The 19157-nt window shown below is 40.7% G+C and overlaps 1 protein-coding gene across 2 annotated transcripts; it reads left to right on the top strand.

The window, feature by feature from the left end:
• The first annotated feature begins 951 nt into the window (after window positions 1–951).
• Window positions 952–17927, top strand: TK2 (thymidine kinase 2). Of its 2 annotated transcripts, none has more exons than XM_075101353.1 (10): window positions 952–1340; window positions 2816–2853; window positions 3710–3784; window positions 6008–6061; window positions 7587–7676; window positions 9161–9234; window positions 14739–14827; window positions 15135–15214; window positions 16495–16575; window positions 16977–17927. In XM_075101353.1, the coding sequence occupies exons 1-10, from the start codon at window positions 989–991 to the stop codon at window positions 17073–17075; spliced, it is 1032 nt and encodes a 343-aa protein (XP_074957454.1). In that variant the 5' UTR covers window positions 952–988; the 3' UTR covers window positions 17076–17927. The 2 variants fall into 2 exon arrangements, with proteins under 2 accessions (XP_074957454.1, XP_074957455.1); XM_075101354.1 differs by having other exon boundaries at window positions 1081–1178.
• Window positions 17928–19157: the final 1230 nt, after the last annotated feature.

The following is a 19157-nucleotide window of genomic DNA, read 5'->3' as shown; positions in this document are numbered from 1 at the left end:
CAACGCTGCAACCACCGAGTTGAAAATATCCTGAAACAGCCAGTGGCAGCGAAATGTTTATTCTGAAATACCCGCCTGAAGAAGAACACAAATAGCTCCCAATATTGTACGAATCATTAAAAATTGCTGGTTTGCTATGAAAATAGAATTACGCTAGTACCCACGTAAGATCGATAGTGACACCCAGTGGTTTGATGTTACAGAGCGTTTGTGATAAAACTTCCTTATTTCACCTTTTTTTTTTTAACTTTTTTTTTTTTTCAACTTGGCTCCGCCCGATAGTCTAAAGCAGCAAATAAATTTTAAAAAGGAAGATAAGTCACTGATGTTTAAATGAAAGCGTATGTTTAATTTGTCGTGTGAAAGGTGAGAAGTACAGTATCGAAAAGTTAAGCAAATGATGCTTGTGACAGGACAGTCTGCTAAGGGCCATACGGCGGCTGTTTAGCAACGGGTGCAAAAGAACGCCGCCCCCTCTGTTAGAAAAAACTGGTTCAACAAAAGTGAAACAGTTTTTTTGGGCTTAATTTATAGAAACGGTACCCGAACTATCGACAACCTCTCTGAACAGGCAATCGCAAAACGGGTAGAATCCCGTCGGTTTAAGAGCCAGCCGATACTCACAGCCAGCGGCCAGAACAGCCAGCTCATCTTCTTATCGAGCTTTAGCAAGTACAGCAGAAAGAACAGCGCCGTGATGAGCACCTCCATGGCGGCCAGCGCGGTGCACGCCCCGGGGGAGCGCGAGCCCGCGAAGCACACGAACGTGACGAACGCCACCAGCTGAGGGGACAGGAAGGGGACGGGAAGGGGAGCGGGGGTGCCCGGGGGTTGGTTACCGGGGGGGACCGCTGCCCTCTTGGGAGCGAAGGGACCCCCGCAGGGCTCCCCCCCCCCCGCGCCGCCCCCCTCAGGGCCTACCGCGCGGGCGATCTTCACGGCGCCGCGCAGGGAGCGGGGGAACCCGCTGTCCACCTCCACCACCGCCATGGCGCCGGGCCAAGCCGCGCCGCGCCGGGCTAGGCTAGGCACTTCCGCGCCCGCCCCGCGGCCGGGGCCGGGGCCGGGGCTCCGCGGCGCCGGAAGCGATCGCGCCGCGGCCGGAAGCGGGGCGGGCCCGCGCCGCCGGCCGTGGCGGTGGTGGCGGTGGTGGCGGGGATGGGCCATGTGGCGGCTGGGTGCGGCCTGGGCGCGGCCCGCGGCTCTGCGCGGGGCCCGGGGCCGGCGGGGCCCGGGGGATGTCGCGGCGGGGGCCGCGGGCGCGGGCGGGGTGGCCGCGGGCCCCTCGTCGGGCGGCCTGGCGCTGCGCTCCCGGCCCGGCCGCGGCGGCGCCGGCGGCTGTAAGTCGGCGGGTGGGGGCGGCTGGGGCCGGGGCCGCGGCCGCGGCGGGGGGCGCGCGGTGCGGGGTAAGCAGGGCTCCCCTGCCCCCTTCCCTGCGGGCGGAACAAGCCTGCTTCCTCGTATTTGCCGTACGCCGAGGCCCCGGTAATCCTTGCGGTACCTCACTGCGTTGTGGAACCGAAACTGCCTTTTTTTTTGTGTTTTGTTTTGTTTTGTTAAGGGTCCGGTAAGCCTAGCATTGCTTGCAGAAGTCTTATATAGGCAATTCTGAGATACGAGGCATCCCCATAGCTTGTCTGGGAAGTCTCCTAAAATCTTCATCCTTACCCAGCTTTGCAGCTGGGCCTGCGAAGTCAGTGGGTGTCACCCATCACTGGCTTTTCCAAAATTAATTTTTTTCCCAATTGAAACTAAGGAGCAGGAAGTGTCACAAAAATCTGCCGAATGAGTGTAGGCACTCACCATTCGACTCTTTGTCGTCCCAAGGGCAATGCAGAATTTAAGCTAATTCTGTGTCAGTGTATGTCAAGACATGTCTGTTACTTGACCTGATTATGGAATCGTAGAATTGTTTGAGTTAGAAGGCACCTTTAAAGGCCATCTAGTCCAACCTCCCTGCAATAAGCAAGGACATTGTCAGCTAGATCAGGTTGCTCAGAGCCCCGTCCAACCTGACCTTGAATGTTGCCAGGGATGGGGCATCTACCACCTCTCTGGGAAACCTGTTCCAGTGCTTCTCCACCCTCATCGTAAAAAATTTCTTCATTATATCCAGTCTAAATCTACCTTCCTTTAGTTTAGAACCATTGCCCCTTGTCCTGTCACAGCAGGCCTTGTTGAAGAGATTGTCCCCATCTTTCTTACAAGCCCCCTTTAAGTATCGAAAGGCTGCAATAAGGTCTCCCTGGAGCCTTCTCCAGGCTGAACAACCCCAACTCCCTCAGCCTGTCCTCGTAGGAGAGGTGTTCCAGCCCTCGGATCATTTTTGTTGGCCTCCTCTGGACCTGCTCCAACAGGTCCATGTCCTTCCTGTGCTGAGGGCTCCAGAGCTGGACGCAGCACTGCAGGTGGGGTCTCACTAGAGTGGAGTAGAGGGGCAGAATTACCTCCCTCGACCTGCTGGCCACGCTGCTTTTGATGCAGCCCAGGACACAGTTTGCTTTCTGGGCTGCAAGGCACATTGTTGGCTCATGTCCAGCTTTTTGTCGATCAGTACCCCCAAGTCCTTCTCTGTAGGGCTGCTCTCAATCCCTTCATCCCCCAGCCTGCATTGATACTGGGGGTTGCCCCGACCCAAGTGCAGGACGATGATTACCTAAAACCTTAAAGATTTGTAATTTAGCATATATTCATATTAAGCAATACAGAACCTAAAAACTTCAGGGAGGGGCTCATATGAAGAGGTGCAGTATAACTCTTAAGTTATGAAGACCTTCTTCCTGCTTGTTAACTCCTCTGTGTATTTCCATTCTAGATAAACATCTGATAAAAGAAGATGATAGAAAGACAGTTGTAAGTGTTTTCATTTTGTTGAGAAACTATGTAAATCGTGCAACCTCTTAATATAATCTGAGTGTATGTATATAGGCAGCCATTGGATGTGGCTGTTTCACTGGGTGCTGCCCAGGTGGTGGGTCCGTTACTGGGTCTTACTTGGTGCAATTCTATGCGTATCTAGCTCTGTAAATTGCAGTAAGTTGTGAGGGGTTTGTGCAAATGCCTGGCATTGTGTAGGGGCAGGTGTCAGCTTGGGGTCAGTGTTGTGCGCGTAGTGTCGCAGTTGCCCTATACAGACCTGCCTGTGAGGGTTTTTTTCTTGTGTTTGGAATATAATTAATCTATAAATTATTTTAAGACAGCTGAAACAAAATTCTCTTAGTTTATTTTAATTGTGCATGTTTCTGAAAATAAAAATTTAATGCATCTTAAGGTTTAAGCTATCTATTTAACGGATACTGAAATTATTATTTCAGTTAGCACTTATTTTAAGTTGAAAGTTAAGTCGAAGTCCCTGAGGTGAGTTGTGACAGGCAGGGTGGAGGAGCAGCAGCCTGGCAGGTGACCTCTGGGGCTCTTGGGGCCAGGCGAAGGGGGTGGGATGCGGCAGCATGGGCTGGCTGCAGGGGTGCCAGAGCCTAAGGCTGCCCCTGGCCTGGTAAAGAGGCAGTTGGTATATGTGTGTCAGGGAGAGAGAAAGTGGTGGTCTGCAGGGACAAAATCCAAACTGATCACCAATGTCTTTCTATAAAATCACCTACTTACAGTATTAGGAAATTGTATGCTTGATATGGAGAGAGTGTATTTTCACGTACACTGTTTACTACTATGCAGTAGCATTGTTTTTAAAGGTGATATTGTTTTTCACCAGATATGTATAGAAGGCAACATCGCAAGTGGAAAAACAACATGCCTGGATTATTTTGCACAAACTACCAGCATTGAGGTACTCGATGGATGTTTGTCTTTGTTTACATCAATAAGCAGTTGCTTGTCTTGTGAAAATTGACAGTTAACTTAGAAGTGTTGTCCTTTCTTAGGCTAAGGAGAAAGGAGCAGCAGGTTGTCAGCCCGTGCACTTACTGGGGCACCTCCCCCCCCACCAACTATTTGTAGTCAAATTGTAGGAGAGAAATTTAGATGGTATGTAATATAGTACTGGATGCCAAAATATCAGTAAAACATGTGGATTAGAGTTTTGAGGCGCGGAAACAAACTCTACAATTCACGGAGAGTTACAAAGCAGGTATGTTTATTGCAGCCCTGGGTGCAAGGGGGATCGCTCCTTTTAACTTGCACACCGCAAGTCATGATGGACAAAGCTTATATTGCTCAGTTATATACATATGCATTAGATTTCCTGGAACTTACCATAATACTTGCATCTTAATTATCCATGCATTTTAAGTCCCTTCTTCCACCTATGGTCATGAGTTGGCCCATCCAGTAATCTTGTCAGTGTATTGCGAGGTGTGTTGGTTTCAGCTGGTGTTCTGACTCTCAGTTAGATGGAGATGTCCTTAGTTCCTTTGGTCTTGGTTTCCACTGGTGCCTTCTGCTATGTTCTTTGCATTCAGGACGTTCCCCATCAGGCTTGCAAAGATTATGTTCTTGAGTGCATTCTCGCATGAGGCCCCTTACAACAGTGGCAGTCGGTGAGGCTGATGCGTTTTTGTCCTGGGTGCTTCTGAGTGGAACCTCAGGGATCATGAGGTGGTTTCCAGACAGGAGTTTGGTAGTTCTGCAGAGTCCTTATCTTTATGGTTCTGTATGTCTGCTTTTCTTAAGGTCAAATGTCGTGGTAACTTTGCTTTGGCACTTCTTGTATTGAAGCCTTTCTGACTCCCCCAAAGCAACAAGTTTTAGTCACTATGCAGGCTGTTCCTGTTACCTTACAGCCCAAGGCTACCTCATTATCCTGGCTAAGTTCTGGCTTGGGCCCCAACATTTGTTGAGCTACCCTAGATTGCATTACTAACATTTAACTAGGTATTCCCTGAATCAGTTTGTACCTCTGTAAAGTAACAGCAACCCACATGGGTTGGGATGTTTTGGCTTGCTTGTTAGCTATTTCATGTGACTTAAATCTTAGATGTATCTTGTAGTAAGCAAAATAAAGACAAGTAGTGATGTAAAAATACTGATGTTTTGTAACTGAGATCCCAGTAAATGGATGGCTTTTATAGAAAATGAAAAATCTGTTAGAAGTGTTTCTGGAGATTTCATAGGCTGTTATGGTGTTTGATTTCATATTGCTTAGAACAAGATTAGGGGAAGGGTAGGCTTACTGTATTTTAAACAAAATCAAGATCAAACCTCAGTGAGCAATTGCTTTTGTGTACATCAGCTGTTAATACTTTCCCCAGCAGACCTGGGAACACATTTGATAAGTTGTCTTGGGATTCCTCATAGAAATTCTGGGTTGCCAGATGTTATTTGGTAATTTAATAGGAATTATTCTCATGGAATAAATAACTATTAGCCCAAAGGATAGCAAACTTTAACTTGCATATAGTGCAACGTCTTTTAAAAAGGTAGTTAACTTCCCAGGGTTATCAGATTCTCATAAGCCTGGCTCTACAGTATCGTTGGAGTTTTAGACCCTGTTTGAACCAGATAAGTCTCTTGTGATTTTACCTATTCAGGGCAGAAGCTTTTCTGATTAATTTCGTAAAAGCTTTGAATACATTTTGTTTGTTAGATCACAAAAATAAAATGGAAAATAATATGATAACAGTTTGATCGTCTTTGCTGACAAGTGCTGCGCTCTCAGAAATTAATTTGTGAGGGAATGAGCAGGTCATTGAAACGCAGTCAGTACTCAGCTAGGCCATTCTTTCCCTTACAGGGCACTAATTTTGACTCGAAAAAGTGAAATGTATCTAGGCTCTTTAGGTAATCAATCCAGTGTTTTATTTTAGCAGTTTAAAAATGCTAAAAAGATGGCATGTAATGATATTTCTCTGTTTTTTAAACAGTCTTCGTTACTGCCTTTTATATTACAGCATTCAGTGTTGTTTTTTGAAGAGGGATGAGCTTTCTAATACAAGTCCTGAATACTCTGACTTACTGAATGAGTATTCATTAAAAACAGTTGTAGACTTGTAGGGTCAAATGATGTATTTTGAATCTAAAACATGTTTAACTTGGACTAATTCTTTTTAACAAGGTTTTGACAGAGCCGGTGACAAAGTGGAGGAATGTTCGTGGTCATAATATCCTGGTAAGTGGCAGAAAGACAAGCATGACTTCTTAACGATCAGCAAAACTGTTATGAAAGGTATGGTCGTAGTCTCATACAGCAAAAACTAAAGCTAAACTAAAAGCAAACAACTAAACTAAACAGCTAAAATGGAAACTAAAATACAGTGATTAAGACATGCATGTAATAGAAACGTATATAAAATGTGGTTTCAGCAAGGACTGGGTCTTTCATTGGGTATGAGCTAAAGAAATTCACAGAAAGGCAAGCCATAAGTGGGACAGTTGTTTCTAAATATAGTTATGCCCCCTTCAAAGACGGCAAGAACGTCACTCAAAGTGAGGGGTGGATCTGAGCGGTTAATATTGTTTTGACTGCTGAAGATAAGGGAAATTCAGTCCTGTGAGGTTTTCAGAGCTTCTGTGGTCTTTTGGGTAGTCATTGTTTCTTGGAACTGTTCCCCAGAGGTATGACCCTTCATCACAGATGCTCTCGGAGACAGCAGTCAGGGCCCTGACTATATCTGCAGATATGCTTTTGCTGGGCTGATTGAAGTAGTTTCTTCTGTCAGCCTTCCCAGCTTGTATGATCACCTCCACTGCAAAAATCTCATTGCCTTCTGAGATGGGTATCTGTGCTCAAGCTCACGTGGAATTTGCTGTCAATGCAGTGGTTTGGATACACCCCAAACCACATGTGCCCAAACATATATTTGATGCAATTACTGCTAGCATAGGTCCTCTGGAGAAGTAAATTCTCCCCACTAGGAGTTTCTGATGCTTTACTTTCTTACTATTAGTAAAGAGATGGGTCATGCTTGGCTGTGTCCTTACACATCATCACAGCAATCTGAGCACTTCAAAATACTTTCTCATTCTGATCTTGGACAAGGAGAGAAGAAAGAGGTCAGATCTGTGGACTGAAGCCATGCTGCTGACTTAAAGCTTGTCACCTCAGCAAGTAGTTAGTGAATGATGTCCTATTTTGAGTCAGATCTTTCCTTGCTTTGCAGGATAGACTGTTGCTTCTAAGTGTATGTGTTTGTGGAATTGCAACAATCACAGTGGAAAAGAGTTACCTGCTTTGAGGATTCTTTAGGAAGAACCATTGTCTGTGTTAAAAAACACCTTTTCTGGGGCCCAGAGCATGCTTACTGGAACCTTATTTGCATTTAGTGGACTGGGTATCCTGACAGTCTGTCAGTGAACAAAAATACATTTTTTTAAATTACTAAACATATTAAAACTGTCTCATATGAGCTATGCCTTGGTCCTGACTGTTCCAGATGCAAGGTAACTAATTCCTGTTGATTTCAGCAAGCATTCCAAGTGCCTCACTTAGTGTCTCTAAGGACCAGAACTGTAATTCTTACATATGCATTGTGGAGAGCAAATGATCACTTAATTCTTGCCAAACCTGGTGTCAGCTGTTTTGGTGCACTTGTTTTAGCAAGTCTGTTGTAGCATAAAAGCTTATGAAATACCCAACTTGACTTTTTTTACTGTTTGACCTAACCAAAATGTCTCGTTTCCATCTCTAACCCCAGGGCTTAATGTACCAAGATGCATCGAGATGGGGAATAACTTTACAGACTTACATACAGCTTACAATGTTGGAGCAGCATACCAGACCAATGGTAAACAAACAGATTTTTCTTTTTGTTTAAAAAGACAGTTAGATGCGGCTATGAGTTATATTTTTAACTTTGTATCCAAAAGTTAAGATGCTGTTTGCATTCTTTCTTTGTTCCTGCAGTGAGTGTGAGTTTTTAGGTGCAAAGACATTGTTGATGTGCCCAACACGTGCTCCAGGGGTGAAACATTTGCCTCCAACCTGCTCAGAACTTTTACTTCCCCGAACTAATACTGCTTTTTTTGCACCACCCTTATAAGCTGGACTTGCACAAATCTCTTCATAATCCCACGTCAGTGACTTGTCTGTAATTAGTCTCTATGTAAATTTAGCTGGTTCAACTCTTTGGCAAACATTAGGTAATCTTAAAGACAGCATTGATATTCATTCTGCTGCATGCTGTCTAGCAAAAATTTAGCCATTGCTTGTGTTTGTCCAAAATACTTCCACTAAAATTTTCCATTGCTTTTTTTCAGGTGGTTTGCATCCTTTTTTTCCTGTATTTTTTTACTGTGTTGATTCACACACACTACCTCTTATCAAGATCTGTTTGTTTCTTTCTCCTTGAAATGCCTTTTGTGACATTCTGTGCTAAATCTGCCATCCCCTGATTACAAGATCTGATCTCAGGTGGCACACTTTATCTTAATGATTGTCCTTGCATTTTATTTTCTGAGTTTGTGTGAGGGCAAACTTTCAGAAGTATCACATACCGCACATACAATTATTAGCTTTTTAGAAGAGGTGTTTTTTCAAAATAATAGAAATCTCATTCTGTTGCAGAAAATGTTCTTTCAAAAATTCCTGAGGATCGCCCTGCATTTTAATCTGTGCTTTGCTCTCATTTGCCATTTGAGCCTTGCTGGAGCAATTGTTCTTTCATGGTCATTAACGTGTAGAAAACCTGTTGGAAAGAGCGCTGCCAGGGTTGCCTTGTTCTGCAGTGGCCAGAGAGTGTCAGAGAATCTCTCTTCTCCAAGGTGAAGTGCTGTCTGAACATGTGCAAGACTGGCTAAGGCTGCACTACTTTGTCAGTTGTAATTATTTCTTTAGAAAGGTCAGTTTTCTTGTTACAGTTTTTCTGATGTTAGGCCTGTGCTGTTGACACAGTAACACACCTGAAGGTGGCAGCAATTCAGGTAGCAATAGCTTCTGTTGCTCTGCAAATCCGAAGTGGATTGCTGCTGCTTGTGTCCCCCCGTCAGCTGCTTAGTTGAGTGCTTCTGCAGTTACCTTTGAAACTTGCATATGAGTAACAAATTAGTTATGTAGGTGTTCAATAATGCAGGGACCGTAAGTGAGATTAAGACGACTTGTTTTTTGTGGTTCTCATCCTCCCAGTAAATTTTTTAATCACAAGATCTGGAAGAACTGAAAATGTTATGTATTTTTTAATGTAAAGGACACAATGTGCAATATGAGCCTGAAAAGAAACAAACATGCTGAAAAAGGTAAACTAGTCAGTGACTGTCAAGTTTTATTTTGTAGATTTCCCCCGTAAGAATGATGGAGCGATCAATTCACAGTGCAAAATACATTTTTGTAGAAAATTTGTATCGAAGGTATAGTATATGGATTTCTATTTTACTTTCTTGGCTTAATTAGATTTTTAAAAAGGTAAATATAATTGGCTCATGATTTATTTGGTAATTTGCATCGAAGTGGCCTGTGAAATCTGTCAGTTCTTTGTCGGAGTGGCAGTGTGTTTTGTATGGGACATGGTGCCCAGTGGTAGAATAAAACCTGTAAGACATGGGCCAGGTGAGAGCCTTTTCAGAAGTGCTCTTGTGTATTTAGAACATCTTATTATTTAGAATGCCATTTATTACAGTTATCTGCTCTCCAGATGAATACAAAAGTCTTGCTTAAATCAAAGCAAATGCATACTGAACCGGTCAAAACCCATGAGGATATGAAGAACAATACTGTAGGAGGGAGGGAACTGGGTAGCGCTATCCAACCTAGCATCCCGGATTGGCATTTCTTGCAAGCAGGAACTCGAGCCACAAGCGTTCCAGCCCTCACATGCTATTGCTCCTCAGAATCAGGATTCATAGGATCAAAATAAGCCTGAAAACCTTGGTAGGCTAGTGAGTAAAGAAAGAAAAAGAGCCGTTTGTCTCTAAGTGTCGCTTCCTGAATCAGGTTCCTACCCTCAGGTGCAATTGGGCCTAACCCAGGTTATTTTGTTTTGGGGCATCAGATTGTGGCCCGAGATAGAAAAAGCGTTTATTAATCTGGCCAATGTACAACTCATCCATCCCATACTAATGGAAGTGGTGTAGTAATCAGCACTGATTTGTTTTGTTTTGTTTTGAATGCTGACCTTATAAGGGAAATTGCATGTAACAGATTGTTGTTTTAATGGATTTTTCAGTGGTCTTAAGAGAGAAAACCAGTTTCTTGTCCCTGTCTGCAGGGAGAATGGCTGCATGCCACAAGATGGCATTCATGCTACATAAGCTCCTAATCTGTTACTAGAACTGCTTTGAAAGTTGAGAGGTGCACAATAAGATGCGAGGCAAACAGAAAGAGACATTATTTATCCCAGTCTGAATGCAGTGGAAATGTACCGGAATGTCTTTCTTGTTTTTAATTACCGACTTTTTCTTTTCATTGTCGACAGACTAATTTTGTCCCAAAGACTGAGAACTTTGTGGTTAAGTCTGCTTGTGTGAACTCTATGTATTAATTTTGTAATAACGTTTTTAAGGGCATCTAAGATGTTTTGTGGCTTCAGCACTTCTTAATATTGGACAGAAGGCATTTGCTTTGTTTTGTTAGAGCAAGCTAGAAGCCAGCTGATGCTACCAATAGTAAACCAAAATATGATATAAGGGTGTGTAAAAGGATTATAAATAAAATAAGGAAAAATTTGGGCTTGTGAAAATAGCCATTTCTGAGTCACATTAAAAAAATAAGTAAATCTGTCCTCCCTCATATCCTGTCTCCAGTGGTGGCCAGAAATGCAGCGCAAGAGTATAAGAAATGAGTAAGAACAGGGTAAGCATTTATGATAATTTCTGAATATATCCAGTAAGTTACAGTTTAGGGACTTCCTTATTGAGCAGTGGTTTTTCTGTATTTAGTAACTCACAGGGAAATTCTTTTCCATGAATGTGTCCAGTTTCCCCCTAAGCTCATGTAAACCTTTAGTTTCCAGGACATCCTATGGCAAGCAGTTCTGTAGCTTCACTGCATGTTGTTTGATCACTGCTCTATCCTTACGTGTTGTAGTTCTTTAAAGATCATCTAGACTTGTCTCAAAAACTAATATGTACTTCTGTGTACAGGAAAGAAAACTGCATAGAAGAAAAGGCAGGATGATAATGGGAGTGTGGAAATAGTAGTAACCACAACTACAGTTTAAACGGAGTCTATTTGAGAGTTCTGGAAGCATGTGAAATCTCGCACTAGGTGAAAATGTTGTAACATAGAGGCGGTGCCTTTGTGACTTAAAACAACTACTGTAGAGCCCATTTTAGGGGGTGGGGAAAGTCAGCTTAGTAACTGCAGGTTTGTTCATCTGCCTCAGTATTTAGCAGAACTTCAGAGCAAATGATGAACGAAAGAATAATTAAAGCTTTGGACATAAATGTGAAGTCGGTGACCAACACACATCCTGTTAGACACTAATCTGGTAACTGTGTTTAGTAACATTTCACCCACCCCAAACAAAAGCATGCTCATCAGTCTGAACTGAGGATACGTATTTATCAAGGAGGTTTTGGGAGACTGTAATGAATGATTATTTGTAAGGGCAGAAGCTGTTGCTGTAATGTGGTAGGAAATCCCACTGAAGGGAGGTACTGAAAGGGGGATGTATCGGGCCAGAAGGAGGTCCCTTGTGTTGGACCAGCCTTTGGATTGATGCTTTGGTACAAAGGGTGTGAGTATGCTGATACATTCTATCATTCAATTGAACTGACAACAGAAATTTCAACTATAAGATGAAAAATTGTAAATTGAAAAGCAGAAAAAAAATTATATATCTTTTTATATATTTAAAGATAAATAAAAATTGATCACAAAATAACACTAGTATTGTGTAGCCCAGAGAAGAGTAAATGTGACTCTTGGAAGTATCCGGCAAAGAGCCTCCAGGAGGGAGATGGAAATATTGGTGCTTTTGTACCTTGCTTTTATGAAAGCTTTTTGAGATTGCTTTTTACACTTCTAACTGCTCTTTGGTGATTTATGAACTAAAACTGAAACAGGTGGGAAGCTGAGATACTGGCATGATCAAAAGAATGAAAAGCCTGTTTAAAGAGACAAAACCAGCTTGACGTGCTTGTGTAGAAAAGTTGGGAGAATGCGCTTGTCACCTATGGGCACCTCAGGTGCAAACATTTGAAATTGCAAGACTATAATAACAACGAAAGAATAATTAGATACAAAAAGGCTGTGGATACGTTAAGGGCTAAAAATTAGAAGGTGGTGTCTTAGCCATCAGAAGAACAAAGACAAAATACAAACTATACTTGATACTTTTATGTAGAAGGATAATAGTGCTTTGTGGCAGGGGAAGGGCCTTATAACTTAAAGCGATTGCTTGCCATGCTGTGATTTTTCGATCAACTGCTGCATGAAAATTTTAAAAATCATGCTGTAACTAAATGGACTTTGCAAAGGAAAATTCCTTTGTATCCTCCAGAGGCTTTTTGTTTCCTTGTTACTATTTCCTAGAAGGAATCTCCTTGTCTTTGTAGGGGAGTGTTCCTAATTCTTGTGTAGGTTAGTCAACATGCAAAAATCACGCAGGGAACACAGGAGAGGTTGTCCATTGTAGAAATTGAATTATGCCTGTTTGATGGAAGGTCAGGAAAACAAAACTGACCTGATATATCTTTAAATTTTGCTGAAAATATTATTAAAAAAAACAACCCTCAGTCTCAAACTATTCAACAGTTATCTTCAGCAAAGGGATTGTTAAATAGCTGTATGGAAGGCATTTTTCCATTAAAAGTGTGTAAAACGAAATAGAACTTTTTTATACAAACTAAGACTTGGACTGAATGGGGTAAGCATGCTGCAAAGAGCAGAAGCTGTTTTCTGCTTTCTTTTCTGTAAGAGAAGGGTCCCAGTCTTAGAGAAGAATCCCTTGTTATCTCTAGTCTACACAAGCTCTTCTCCTTTAGGAGAATGATTAGTTTAAGCAAGGGATGAAGAGCTGTGGGAATATCAGGAATACCAGTTCTTCTTTGATTCAGTGTCACTCAGTATTTATGTTTTGGCTTTGCAGGCTTTTTCCCAGAGAGAGAAATAGAGTAAGATTTACGATGATGGAAAGCTTAAATTGTGAGCAATTGCTCTGAGCTTCTCCGGCATGCAGAGATATGCATGTGTCCAAGTTTTTAATGTGGTCGCACATCTGAGTTTAGCACTGAAAGACATGCTTACGTTAGGTGTAAAACTGTAGAAGAATTTTAAACGTGTGCATGTGAGTATGCAAGGTATGTTATAGGGTAAGCGCTAGCAATTGACTGTGTCTCATTTGAATTCATAGTTATTTATGATATAAAGCTCATTCCATTAATGTTTAACTTTTGCAGTAAAAACTTTAGTAATCAAATGTCAGCAGACTTTGGAAATGAAACACCCTTTTGTGCCTTTTACATTACTTGTATCTTTATTGATCTTGATACTGATCCAGAATCCTCACAGGATTATCCGGGGGTCTCCACTGACACAGGGAAGGCAAAGGCATGTTGTCTGCAGGGCAGGTCAATGTAGAATTGACCTGGATTTATCTGTCTTTTAGGGTAAGAACAGTGGGGCTTTTTCTTATTTCTAATTCCTTTTGACCTTCCTGTTTTCCCCATATATCTTGGACAAAAGTAGCAGAATCAGTATTTGGCTTATGTATATGCCTGCTACCCAGAAACACATATGAGTGATATATTAGAAGAATAGCAGTGAATTGTGTTATTCCATTTTCTTGGGTGCTTTGGGAGGCAAGACATTCAGCTGGATGGCATATAAAGAAAGGAGGTGGCATGAATACAGGTTTTGCTTGCTTACATACTTAAGTGGAAATATCTTTCTGGATTATTTTCGCTCAGTTTTGACAGTGGTCAAAGCATGTTGCCAGGAGAATAGTTTAGAATCTGTGGAATGTTTTTCTTCAGCACCATGTAAAGTATTGCAGCTGGTCTTAATCATTCAGCTGGAGAGGACAGGAGGCTCTCAACCCCATCCCTTTTTTATATTGCTATTGCAGAGGCATTTAGGAAGGAGTGTGGAGTGCGTGTTACTATCACCAGTTTTGAAGACAGAGTAATGTAAAACTAGTAATATTTGACTATTTAGGAATATGGTAATAAGTGAAAACTCCGATCCCAGTAAAAACATAGTATGTTATTCTTAATATGTCCTATATAGACTCCCTTTTACATGAGCTGTTTGACATTTTATTATTCTTACTGAGGTAACTTTGGGATGGTTGTCTCCAATATTGTCTATACTCTCTGAATACAGAGTTCAGATTAAGCATGTTGAACATTTCAGTACTCCTTTCACAAATATTTCTTAGAGTGGGAGTAAATTTTTACACGGTATCATTATTTTTCCACTGCTCTTTACTATGGCTTCTGTAATGAATTGTCAGTGCTGCTTAGTAAATCAAGCCTTTCTGGTGATATGCACTGCAGTAGTTCAGATATATTTGAAACGATCCTGATGCAAAGAACTTTAGCAATAAATACCATTGACACTAATTTGTTGTTACTGTAGAAATGTCAACATGGTAATGTTTTTCTTCTTAGTCACCAAGTAATTACTTCTTAACCATAGTGGGAAGAATAATTAATGTTTGTAACCAGTAATAATAGAAACTTTATGTTAGTAAGTATTATTTCTTTTTAATAAAAAAAAAATATTTGTTTTTTTTTCTATTCTGTAAACAATGCTTTATGAGGCCTTCGGTTTGGGTGGGCATAATATTGGTCTTGTTTTCATTTCACATATGCTGGAGTAAATTGGGAGTAATTCTAGTCAGGGGAAAAAATGAGTTTAGAATTGATCTGTGCGTGCTGTTCAGTGAGTGATGACTTTTGTGTTCATTCAGTGGAAAAATGCCAGAGGTGGATTATGTTGTCCTAACTGAATGGTTTGACTGGATCCAGAACAACACTGATGTTTCGGTTGATTTGATAGGTAAAATTTTGATGGGGTCTGGGAGGGGCATGTATGTGGGTGGGTTTCCTTCCTGGGAGAAAAAATAATTGTTTTTCTTGTGTCGTAAATAATCACTTTACCCAATGTAACAGTGGTTGCAATGTGTAGCATCAGACAGCATGGATTTCTGGGTGGTTTATGGATTGACTAACAGTAACGCCAAAGTGGAGGTTCAGTGGTGGTACCCAAATCAGGGTTCTTTCCTACTATAGTTTGTGAAGTAAGTTTCTTCTTTGCTTTTAAAGCTGATCCTTGAACATAACTATTATAATTTTTGTTATGGCAGTTTATCTGCAGACTTCTCCTGAAGTTTGTTACGAGAGGTTAAAGAGAAGATGCAGAGAAGAGGAAAAGGTCATTCCTCTGGTAAGGAGTTCCTTCAATATATGTGGTTACATTGAGCTTTAAAAACATAATTATTCCAATCTAAATACTAAAATCATATCCTGAGTGTGTTGCCAAAATGTGGTGCAGCTGTTCCCATTGCAACCCAAAACTTCAGTATTTAATTTTGATTCATTTTATATAAATGATCTACCATGTACACTGACTTTCCCAAGTGTTATGTTTTAGCAATCAGTATACTATAGCTGACTATTTATGTGGAGTATTAATCAACTGTTAATCTTCTCTAAGATGTAAAAAAGCAATTGCTTTTCTATTATTAAACGACATGAAGGCACCCAGTTGAAGCACAAATACCTGTGCATGCAGGTGCTGAAGATTTATGTGGGTACTTTCTGTTGCCTGCTCTTACCAGGATGTTTGTGCGTGAAAAGTGTCTCTGCTTGTGTTGGAAAACAAACAACTTCTTGAAAATCGTTGGCATGGGAATCTGCTTAAAAATAAACTGTAGTAATTGAGAGATCACTTTCTGTGTCACAGTTGCAGAATAGGCCCTTCATTAAACAAGGTTTCTCCTAAAGAAAGCGTGATCAGAAATACATGTGGTTACAGAAGACATACTGTATACTACAAAGGTACCTCTAGTGTTGGGTAGTTCAGTAGAAGCAATTGTCAGTTCAGGGTCCATGCAAAGAGCTAAATTTTTGCGCCATGTGAAATTTTGCGTTGGTGAATAAATCCTTGCTGCAATGGACTTGAAGAGACTTTGCAGCTCTACTGAGGGGTGGGGGGGAGCAGTTATGAATGAAAAATGTTAAGTGGTCTCTATTAAACAAACCTAATAGTTGATGAAAGGCAGAAATGCTTTTAAACGAATTTGAGCCAGAGTTAGGAAAAAGTGAACTGAGAATTTTAGGAAAAAGTATTGACGCAGAAAGTGCCTTCAATACATATTCTTCACAGTCTTTCCCTTTTTGTCCTTACTTCTCTGTGTTGTATTTTTCTCTGTAAAATCATGAGCCAGATTATACCTATGGGAGATAAATGTGGTTCTTGATCTTAAAGGGAGCTGAGCGCACTGTGTTCCTGTAAGCTTTGTGTCTTTGAGGCTCTTCATGGAGTAAAACCTTATACTGGGAATTAATTTTTCTCAGAAACCTGCTGATGCTTTTTATGTTTGTTAGTGGGAATATCTGATGCTGGCTTTTATATGTAGTTCTTAAGTACTTAGCAAATGTATAGGAATGGCAATGTGTGTTTCATCCCTGGGCATATGTGTTCTTTGAATGCCTCTTTTCTAGGAATATTTAGAAGCTATTCATCAGCTCTATGAAGAGTGGCTCATTAAACATACATTGTTCAAAGTTTCCTGCCCGGTGCTTGTGAGTATTATTTTAGTTTTAACCAATTAAGCATATGGAGGATTTTACTTTCCAAATAGTAGAAGTATTATTTAGTGGTCAAAGTAAATAAATCTGCTTTTCTAATAACCTTTGGAGAAGGAAAATCTCAGAAAATTGTTTACAGCTATCCAGAGTGTATAGCATAAAAGTCTGGTCTTCTCTCTCTGGTGGAATTTAAGGGCTGTTCACTGTGATTGTTTGCAGGATCAGACACGTAGCTTTTCAATGAATGCCAAATTCTGAACAGAAAGGTGATTGGACAGATCTCTAGGAATATTATCAGTTTGGCTTCAGTGGTAGTCCTTCCTGTTCTATTTTGCTCAAAAGCAAACATGTTTTGTGGTATCATCATTTCTAATGTTCATCATCTTCTTTTCAAGGTTATTGGAGCTGACCATGACATGCAGAAAATGATAGAAAAGTATGAAGAAAACCGGGACCAAATACTAAATCCATATAATATGCAACACCATTTATAGATGTCTGTAGTTGTTGTATTTAAAAAAAACATGTTTATGAGTTCTGAGTATGTGCAGCATTTCTAAATATAATGGGTTTTGCTTCTGAAATATGCTTTGTAGAATGTTGTGAACTTACTGCTGTGAAATGTTCAGAAACATGTCATAAACAGAATATAAGCCAGTTCCCTTTCATGTTTTTACATTCTCCATCAGCTTTACTGTGTCAGTTTGGTTCAGCCAAAATACGGCTGTTTCCCCCATTTCCCACTTCACTGCTGCTTCCTGTAAGTAACCTGTGTTGTTTCCTTCCCCCCCCAGGACAACTGCATTTGTATAATTTGAAAGAAGTAGTTCTGTACAAGAGGTGGGATGTCCTTTTTTATTATTAGAGGAAGCAAATGAAGTGCACCAAGTTTAAGCAGTTTTGTTACATGGGTCTTGCCAGGTTGAAATAGGGTTCTTACTCTAATCCTACCTACAGTTCTGCAATTTCATTGAATTCAGTAAGTTTCTTCTGCTTTTCATGAAATAGTAATATAGCTATGTAACAGTGCCGTAGCACAGACCCACTGAATTCAGTGGCGCAAACCCCCCCCGCCAAGTTTTCCTAAGTGATTGCAGAATGGCTCTGGGGCTTTTTTTTTTTTAAGCCACGTTTTTAAAAGGGCTTATTTCTCTCCAGGGTTTATGAAATCACTGGCCCTACCATGGCGGAGCTGAGAATTAGTGAAAATAGCGGGTGCATAGAACCGTATTCGTTGTTCCTTTCAAATGGTTATAAAAAACCTAAATTAATTGATTTCTTAACTGTTTTGGATTCTTTGATTGTACTTTTTTAATAAAGAAAAATATAGACAGGTCTTTGGTTTTTATATCTGGATCAGTTTATTGTGACTTACGGGTACTTGGAGAGTAGAGAAACCCAGTGGAGGTTTCATTCTTGCACTCATTAGCTAAAGCATTGAGTTCCTCTTAATTTCCGCTTTACCCTCTGAGTGTTGTCTTCAAGGTAATCCTTTTAATGAAGCAGTTTGGACTGTTTTCACATTACTTTTTCTGTTTAAGGGAAATGTTTCCTGAAGTATGGTATATAATTTTTTTCATAATAGTTTTGGTTGGCTGAATTGGAGCAAGCAAGGTTAACAGTGCTTTAAAACATGCTTATGTAAATGTAGCTGAGCATCTGTCATAGCTTTGTAGTGAATGCTCCTAAAAATGGCTGAAGTCCAAGACTTCAGTTAGTACTTTGATCACTTATTACAGACATTTGTCTGTAACTTGTTGGAGGATATAAATTTGCAGTTACTTGGCTTTTCCATTATTTTGATTTTGAACAATAGCTGATGGTATTACTTTTGGAGAGTACTGCTTTTATTTTGTAGTTTTGTGGCATGCCTAAAAATAATTGTATTTGAGATGACTGCATCGTTTTCCAAGGGAGGAAATGCAGTTTGTTTCTTGTTATTTCCATCTGGTGGGATGCTTTTTTTCCAAATTACTACGACTTAATGATCAGTGCACTGAGAGAGCATTTCCTAGTGAAGTACTGCATTAGCATGCTATAGCTTGTGAACTTAGTATTGCCATTCAGTTGTTCTGTTGTAAAGGTTTAGAATTCTATCTTAAAATTAAGACTGTGTGTTCAGTAATCATCTTACTTATTGAAGCTTACTTGTGGGGGGACAGTAGTCATTCCTGAAACCTCCTGTTAAACTTTCTAAGTTTTTTTTCTTCTGTAAGAGAACAACTATAAACTTGAAGTTCAGTTGTCTTCAGTTTGTTCGTAATTCTAATTTCATTGTGGGTTGTAGAAGCCAGGGGTGTATATTTTGCACACAGTCCACAAAATGGCACTTAATCGTTTTGTACAGAGAATCATACAGTACAAAGAATCTCGCTGTTACCTTTCAGCTTTTGAAAGCAAATTATGCTTTTTGGTCAGGTTTCCCCTCCCCCTTCATTATATCAAAACAGTAGTTTGGGTGGCGGTTATCGATATTTATAATTATATTGGAATATAAAGGAATAATTTCTGTAATTTATTTATGAAAAATTACAGATGCCATGGCAACAGAGAACATGTTTGTTTTGCTATCTATT

Source organism: Phalacrocorax aristotelis, chromosome 8, assembly GCF_949628215.1.
Source record: "Phalacrocorax aristotelis chromosome 8, bGulAri2.1, whole genome shotgun sequence".
Classification (NCBI taxonomy): domain Eukaryota; kingdom Metazoa; phylum Chordata; class Aves; order Suliformes; family Phalacrocoracidae; genus Phalacrocorax; species Phalacrocorax aristotelis.
Note: the sequence above shows the minus strand (reverse complement) of the source record. Positions and strands in the feature narration are given on the sequence as shown.